The following is a 9,108-nucleotide window of genomic DNA, read 5'->3' as shown; positions in this document are numbered from 1 at the left end:
AAAATGAAACAGTAGCTAAGATGATAATGGATCTTTTCATGATAAAATTACTGCTAGTGTGAGAAGGTCTATCCCAAATTACTGTTGATTCACTCAAGTTACCGTCACAACGCTCTTTCCAGCGCTATGTTTGTTGACAATGGATCTCCAGATTCCACTGGTGAAGATATGCCAACCGTCTCACAATTCCCCGCTCTGTCGCGAGCTCCCCAAACCCCTGGAATAGATGGAACATACATCAACACCGTAGACAACAGCTCTAAACAGCAGCAAAGAATTAAACTCTCTACCCTCGCTCTCTTTTGAGAGAGTGAACGGTAAACTGATGGTTGTATTTACTGAAGATGAAAATGAGCTGCACGATCAAACCTGCAAATGGACAATAATTGGTAAGTTCTCTCACATATGAGGGCCCTCGATCGATATGTAGGAGGCTTATGACATGTATTATATCTTCCTATATTTCGATAACATTGAGGACCACCTTAATGAAAATCGTCAAATGGACCTCCTTTTTCAAACCTGAAAGCAATGAACATCTAGTCCCAATTTGGATGCTCTATGTCGCATTGTGGAGCCAAGTGGTACCCCTCTTGCTATGGATAAGGCCGCTAGCACAAACAATAGGACCTACGACAGCAAAAATAAAGGTAGGGATCGACTTAACCAAACCCCGAGGCAATGAAATCTTACTGGAAATCAGAAACAAAGAAGGCCACATTACAGTGATCACCCAAGTCATGGAATATGAAACTATACCAGCAACAACATCAGAAAGGAGATTAGCGAACATAGGCAACACGAGGAAAGTTCAAAGAACACCCCCTTACCGGAGAAGACAAAAGCCAACATGGAGACGATGAATGCAACAAAACAATGTCAACAAGAAAGTTGAAAGAATCTCAATACTTCAATTGTGAACCACTTCAAGAAAACCAAAGAAAGTGGCGAAGAGACAAGGCAGAACACCGAAGCTACAAAAGTGCAAAGAGGAAGAAATAAAGCTGCCCAGACAAAGGAAATAGAATGTCCAGAGAATATCATGGACAAGAAAAATCATTTTTAAGAACAATTTTGAAAAACAAAATGCAAGAGTAGCTAAGCACCTAAAAAGTATGTTTATATGATCTGCTCTGGGATTAGTAAGGAGAAATGAGATCACCGGAGCCTACTGAGAGCTCTAACATGAGCTATCGACAAGATACGCTCTACTGAAAAGATTTTAAGAGAAAACAAACCGCATCTCATCTGGTTGATCTGTCACCCCTAGCCACACGAGACAATCTTGTATTTTGCCACATACGTGAGTTCAGTCTTCCAGGACTAGTCAGAGTTCTGTGCTTTGTGAAAATACAAAATATTTTCAGGCACAACAGTAGCAGAAAACAGATGAAGCAAAACAAATATGGATTTTGTTCAGAATGAGAGAACTTCAAAGTTCCGTACCGAAAAAATATATTTCGAAAAGGATTCAAAGCAGATCATTAATATGCTTCAGAATGCTATCTAAATAATAAAAACACTGGAACTGATACAAATTGATTAGTTCAACTAGGCAGGTAGTTCATACAATCACTTTTTGTCTTTGAAAAAAGTCATATGCAACGCAAGGTTAATCCCCAAAAATAACAAAATCCAAGTTGTTACATCGCTGTAAATTGCGCAGTTTGACATCCTAATATATGTCCCCAACAGGTCGAGCAGCTTAAGCGCATTGTAAAGTTGTATGTCCCCTGCAAGTTCTGCCACTCCTACAATAAAAGCAATGGTAAGCTACTATAGCTTCTCTTAACAGAACCTTGTAATATTTCAAGGAAAAATAAAACTACTACTACCATTAAAATGAAAAGGAGGTTGTAGTATGATTACCTCGAAAAAATGATTAAGTACTATGTAAGTAATTTTGGAGAGATCAAGCTTTCTGTGTAAACGAATCCATTCTGAATACATTCTGAACGAGATTGCGGCCAAAAACCAGATGATTCTTTGGTTGTCTTAAATATATAACCACAATGGTCAAAATGCTTGCAACGGAGTAACACTTCACCATCTGAAAACCTGTATTCTGGTATCAAAGAATAAAGATCAGAACTTTGTATGGTGAAAAGTCGATTCCAAGATTCCTTTACACCATATTCTTTCATTATCCAAACGTTGAAAGTGTGCTTCCACTGATCATGATGAGTAGAACAAATACAAATCATTTCTCCCAATACAGAAAGGCCATGTTTGACGTATTTCATGTCGGGAACAACAAACATTCCATCTGGCAATGGTATTTCTTTGAATACCCCATTTGAAATATCATATGAAGTCACACTCTCATTCCGTGACAAACCAAGCCAATGAAATGCTCCATGTACAAAAGCAAGAGAGTCCGTATCAGACAACCACGAGGAGTAAATGCCAGTAGGCTTACCAATTATTCTCCACGAACCACTTTTCACTGCAAGAATTTCGCTGCATGATTGGTAACCTATCTTAAGGATCATATAGTCACCACTAGTTGAGTCATATCCCAATCCGCAAGTATAATCTTCGGATGGTAAAAATTTTGTACTAGGAAGTACTGTTGATTCTCTTGTGGAAGGGTTCCATAGACAAAGTATGAGATGGTTAATATTATCATATCTACGAACCCCTACAAGAACCATGCCATCGTAGCAACAATATATCTTACAACTCCATGGTTTACCGCCATAAAGCCAATCAAGATTTTGTACATCCTCAGTAAATTGAGTCAACGATAAAGAAGGTGGTGTTAAAGAAGAAAGATACAAGGAAAACATGTTCTTAAGAAAAAGAATTTTGGGGGAATTTTGGTTATTCTTGGCAAGCTTGAGATGCTTCAGCGTAAAGCAAGGCTCGGAGATCAATGCCATCCAAAACTTTGAAACACATTTGAATCGAAGAAGAGATCGCACAGGTAGCCTGCTGAGGATGTCCACAACTATTTCTTCATTGAAGTGGATTCCCCTACCACCATCAACATCCATTTTAATTGTTTCCTCAAAATGCTTCGTAGCTCTCTTCCCTTCAATTAAAGATTGTGCTTATTAATTTCATATAGACCATAAGACATTAGCAGCACCGCGCAGAGGCGGATCTAGAATCTTAAGTTTATGAGTTCTAGATGCTAGAAAAGGTAACTTGTTGGGTTCTGGTAAAATTATTATACATATTAAATAGATTCTCAACACAAATACTGGATTTTTCCAAAATTACTGAATTTTGCTGAATTAGTAACTAGTAATCTAGCTTGCCCGCCTATGGAGTTAGTACGTCAAAGCTAACTCAGATACCACCTTTACAAGGGGTAAGAAGAGGAAAAGGGCAGCCGGGTGCACTAAGCTACAGTTATGCGCGGTGTCCGGGGAAGGGCCCCACCACAAGAGTGTATTGTACACAGCCTTACCTTGCATTTCTGCCAAAGGCTGTTTTCAACGCTTGAACCCGTGACCTCCTAATCACAAAGGGTAAAAAGAACACGAAAAAAAAATACAAACAAGCAGAAAATACACAGAGATCAAGCAGAAAGAAACAGATACCTTTGATACGATTTGCCTTTCGAGTCATCTTTACAGCTTCCTCTTCTCTATTGCTTTGATTTGAATGCTTAGGGTTTCTCCTTTTGGAGATTCCTTTTCTTTATATACTAGTTCTTCGGCACGTGTGTTGCACGTGTATTCCGAGTCATGTAACATGTAATTATTCTACTTCTGATATGATACACTGTTTCCTTGCTATATTGTTATTTCTGATTGAACAAATAAAATTTGAAAATCTTAAAAGAAAAAAATTGTGTTACACAGAAATTAAAGATACTTACTTCACACTATATGACAACGTCCACATTAATGTAGAACTTTAGTAGGGATTGAAGAGTATTTTTTAAGGGGAGAATTTATCCTCTCGATATTTTTATACGCTTCTATATTAGTACAATTGTTTCTATCGCATATAAATGTAGGTCAATTGATCAAACCACGTTAAATTACTTCATTTTATCGCCTGGTTTATGTACATACTCTTATGTAAAGTTAAAATCTTGTCTTCATTGATCATTGATGTGCAAAATGATACAATTTAACCTTGGTGTACCATATTTGCCTTAGTACCGCACTGCTTCTCAACCTTCACCTCCATCTTTCTCCTTAATCCCGTACCTTGTTTTCAATCCATTCAAGTTAAGCTCTAATACTCGTTTCCATCATTATATATGTGCATCTACAAGAATAGAAACCAAAGCATATTCATGGTAATATTTAGAACAAAAAGAACATCATATTTCTTCATCTTTCCATGTCACATGACTTTGTAATGAACGTAAAGTTTCCTGTTAAACATACGATCTATGTCGACAGGGGCTCTTGTTGTCACTGTTAAGAATGTCTCTGCAAAACTGCAATTGACATCACCTGTGTGTACCTTAAACTTGTATATGGACGAATTTACTGTTATAGTTCTGTTTTAAGCTGTAGATTTCTTCTTTGTTTATAATTTGTGAAGTATTGAGGAGAGGTAATTAGACAAGACAAAGCATCTTCAGTTTATCGAGGACATGACCTTATATAGGAGGTCGTCGAGGTCGCGTACTAGGTTAGAAGGTTAGTAAGGTTACGTTGTTGAGTGTTGTCACCCTTTCCTGCAAGATAGGCTTGGTGGTAGTTTCGCGCACTGGACCTGCTTCTTCTTTAATACCAGTAGTATTAGCAATATTCTCATAGTTTCTTGTCCTAAGATTTTTGTTACTACTGAATGTTTCTAGTGCTTTGGTTATTGCATTTCTTTTGTTTGTTCTTACTATTCCTTTTCTCGGAATGTTCTAGAATGCTTCATCTATTATTTGTTATGTCTTTACTCTTTTTTATGCGTTACTTGAGTCGAGGATTTTTTGGATCTGAGTTGTTTCCCTTTCAACTTAGGATCTTACAGTTATACAACTATGAGGCAGTGTCATGATAGTAGTTAATATCTGTCCATGTCAGCAGTTACAATTAGTTATAGCAGTTAGCATAATTGATTCCTAAATTACTCGAACTCTTCAAAAATGTTGTTGCACCAGTGTCAGATCCTCCAAAAATGTCCAAAAATGCACTACTTTTTGAAGGATCCAACACAAACACGATGACATTTTTGAGAAAGGCAGTCGAGGGAAAGGCAACCCATCGATGAGGAACATAGGAAGAGGAACACTATGAATTACCAGAACCATCCCTTGGGAATATATCGCTACTCTAAGCTAGATTTTCTTTAGAAGATTTGAAATCTTGGTTGTTCAAAGTCGAGTAGCTCTTTATGGTTCATTGGGAAACACAACGTTGAGAGTGACTGGTTATCACTCTAAGAGACTGTCACGACCCGAACCAGGGCCCTAGCCGTGACGAGCATTCCAAACCATGAAGGCCCGAAACACCCCTATCTATCTGGTAATCATGAACATAATTCATATGATAATAAGAAATGCGGAAGATACACAATATTACAGAAACATGGTCATAAATCAAATGAAATCAATAAAGGGGAAATAATGTCCCACAACATCTATCGACATCTGAACAGCGAAATCTCTACTACATGACTGAAACAAATAATTGTCTGAAAACTAGGACAAGGCCCCAGTAGACCCAAAACTACTAAATGATATATGATCTGCCAGACATCAGGCCTTCCGAAATATAGAAGGCTCACCAAGTGACTCTGCGAATCTGCCTGACGAATCTACTGATTTTCTGGACCCCTAGACTGTGCCTCCGAACCTGGGAGGGAAGGGGGTCAATACAAATGTACTGGTACGCAGAGTAATCCAAAACAAAAATACAATATTCTTACAAAGTATAAGTTAGAGCCATTTTAAAACAGTTTCTTATCAAATATTTGAAAACACATAGGCATAATGTAATAATTTTTCAACAACAATGCAATGCAGCTGAGCTAGGTGGAATACCCTACAATATCACATTTACACCAACTGTCAAACCTCGATTGCCGCTGAGATTAGAGTATAAGTGAGGGGAAGACACACAAGATCACACAGCAGGGTGTCTAGACCCAATGAAGTATGGTAGTGCACAAGATCACAAAGCAGGGCTCCTAACCATAGTCCCAAAGTGGGATAATATATATATCAGGTACACAAGATCACAAAGCAGGGTACCAATTTCCCCTGTTGGCTAACACAGTTTCCAGCAATGAGCCCTTACACGCATCCACCTATCTCATGTAAAATCAATGCATTCAATTTCATTTAATTCAATCACATATCATATTCTGTAGGGTATCGTCATACCCGACTTGCAAGTCATCAGTATCACATCATTCTTTCATTCAACCATTATATTCAAAATTTCAACATAAACAACCCTCTCCTTGCAAGTCAAAATTATATCCAATCATAACAATTTTCAAAACATTTCATGTCAGGCTTTTCAAGATGATTTCAAACAATCCACGTCATATGAAAATTTAGAACAAAATCATATCAAGAGAGGGATTCCATATAATTCATGCTCTCAAGTTAACATCTTTTCGAAACACATGCATATACATATATAATATATCAAATCACTTTGGAAAAGGCCTAAAGACCAAATCAATATCATAGAAACGTTTAAAACATGATTATATTCATAATTTCAAAACCCCCACTATTAAAACATGAATTTTTAAGGCCATGAGATTTTTAGGATTACCCCACATACCTCTATATGCGGAGTTAATAGGTGCTTCTTGAAGCCTACGTTGCGGGGATTCCAAGTATTTGATCAATTTCGAAAGCCTACGGTTAAATCTCAAACTACTTGGGTTTTTAGGTTGAAACCCTTGAGAGTGTTCTTGAGGATTTTTGGTGCAAATATCAATATTATGCTCAATGGGGAGTGTAATCTCGTGTTTAAGTTGATAAGGTTTTGGAAATATACCACAATGCCCTTAATAAGACGGAATAGTGCACTGAAATTTGTCTGGGCGTGATAGGCAGGGCGGCGCCCTGCTTAGACCCTGGGAGAACCCAAGGCGGCGCCTTGCTTTCACCGGGGGAGAGACCAGGGCGGCGCCCCGCTTAGAGCGGGGGTGAACCTTGGGCGGCACCCCCCCCAAGCGCCTTTAGCTACTGTTTTGCCAATCCAAACACGACCTTAGGCTAGTCCAAAAATTTTGAAACTTACCTGAGATGTACTACGACCTTGCCCCATCGTAGCGCAACAAGAAAATCTAAAAACGGAGGTCGGGAAGGTTGAAAATAAAATCCCCGAAGATTACAAGCCAAAAATGAGTCTAAGTCCTTTAACACTTAGAAAATTTTTTCATGTTTTCAAGTCTATGACCACACCACTAAGAGTTAGTACATGCACGACTTTTACGGGCCTCTGGACATATTAGTAGACACTGGAAGCTCCCGTAACTTCATTGATCCTGAAGTAGTGAAGCAATTGGAATGTCCAACTAAAGCAACAACACTACAATTAATAGCTACAGCTAATGGTAATGGCATGAAGGTAAACAATATGAAAATCATCAAATGGACCTCCTGTTTCAAACCTGAAAACAATGAAAATCCAGCCTCAATTTGGACTAACTTTCCATGGCATCACTACGTTTGGGATGATCTATGTCGCATCGTGGAGCCAATTGGTACCCGTCTTGCTATCGATAAGGCCACTAGCACCCAAACTAGACCTGCGACAGCAAAAATCAAGGTAGAGATCGACTTAACCAAACCCCTAGTCAATGAAATCTTACTGGAAATCAGAAACAAAGAAGGCTACATGATAGTGATCACCCAAGTCGTGGAATATGAAACTATACCAGAAACAACATCAAAAAGGAGATTAGAGAACATAGGCAACATGTGGAAAATTCAAAGAACATCCCCTTAACCCACTAGACAAATGCCAACATGGAGACGATGGATGCAACAAAACAATGTCAACATGAAAGTCGAAAGAATCCCAATACTTCAATTGTGAACCACTTAAAGAAAACCAAAGAAAGTGGCGGAATGACAAGGCAGAACACCAAAGCTAAAAAAGCGCAAAGAGGAAGAAACAAACCTACCCAAACGAAGGAATAGAATATCCAGAGATTATCATGGACAAGAAAAATCATTTTTTAGAACAATTTTGAAAGACAAAATGCAAGAGTAGCTAAGCACCTAAAAAGTATGTTTATTTGATCTAGGCATGTATTTGAAGTTTCTCCGTGATTAGTAAGGCGAAAAGAGATCACCCTAGCCTACTGAGAGCTCTAGCATGAGCTATCGACAAGATACGCTCTACTGAAAAGATTTGAAAAGAAAAAAAACCACATCTCATCTGGTTGAATTGTCACTCCTAGTCACGAGAGACAATCTTGTACTTTGCCACATACGTGAGCTCAGTCTTCCAAGACTTGTCAGAGTTCTGTGCTTGGTGAAAATACGAAATATTTTCAGACACAACAGTAGCAGAAAACAGATAAAGCAAAACAAATATAGATATTTTTCAGAAGGGAAAAGGCTCAAATATGCCATTGAACTATCAGAAATGGCTCATTTATGCCATCAGTTAAAAGTTTGGCTCATTCATGCCATCGCCGTTACAAAATCAGCTCATCCATGCCATTAATTTTTAACGGTGGTTTTCAAAAACAGCTTTTTGAAATTAATATTGATTTCTTATAATTAATGGCGTAGACTTCTAATAAAAGACCACGTGGCAAAGCTATTTTTAAAAATCCATCATTAAAAAGTAATGGTATGAGTGAGTTGATTTTATAAAGGTGATGGCATGAATGAGCCAATCTTTTAACTGATGGTATAAATGAGCCATTTCTATAGTTCAATGGAATATTTGAGCCTTTTTGGTTATTTTAATTAATGACGTGGACCTCTAATAAAAGGCCACGTGGCAAAGTTGTTTTTGAAAACCACCGTTAAAAAGTAATGGCATGGATGAGCTTGTTTTGTAACGGCGATGGCATAAATGAGCCATTTCTGATAGATCAATGACATATTTAAGCCTTTACCCATTTTTATTTTCCTTTTTTACTTTGGGGAGCAACACTAAATTTTTTTTTTTAAAAGTTAAAAAGGTAGAGGAAGACTTAAATGTAAACTAAATGTCGAGTACG

At 37.9% G+C, this 9,108-nt stretch overlaps 1 protein-coding gene across 1 annotated transcript; it reads right to left on the bottom strand.

The window, feature by feature from the left end:
• Nucleotides 1-124: 124 nt before the first annotated feature.
• Nucleotides 125-2,996, bottom strand: LOC107855755 (F-box/kelch-repeat protein At3g23880-like). The gene is made up of 4 exons (XM_016700759.2): nt 1,949-2,996; nt 910-1,004; nt 523-630; nt 125-217 (listed from the first exon to the last, which is right to left on the bottom strand). The coding sequence occupies exons 1-4, from the start codon at nt 2,994-2,996 to the stop codon at nt 125-127; spliced, it is 1,344 nt and encodes a 447-aa protein (XP_016556245.2).
• Nucleotides 2,997-9,108: the final 6,112 nt, after the last annotated feature.

The sequence above is a fragment of the Capsicum annuum genome, unplaced genomic scaffold (assembly GCF_002878395.1).
Source record: "Capsicum annuum cultivar UCD-10X-F1 unplaced genomic scaffold, UCD10Xv1.1 ctg5330, whole genome shotgun sequence".
NCBI lineage: Eukaryota > Viridiplantae > Streptophyta > Magnoliopsida > Solanales > Solanaceae > Capsicum > Capsicum annuum.
This window is presented reverse-complemented; position numbering and strand designations above follow the sequence as displayed.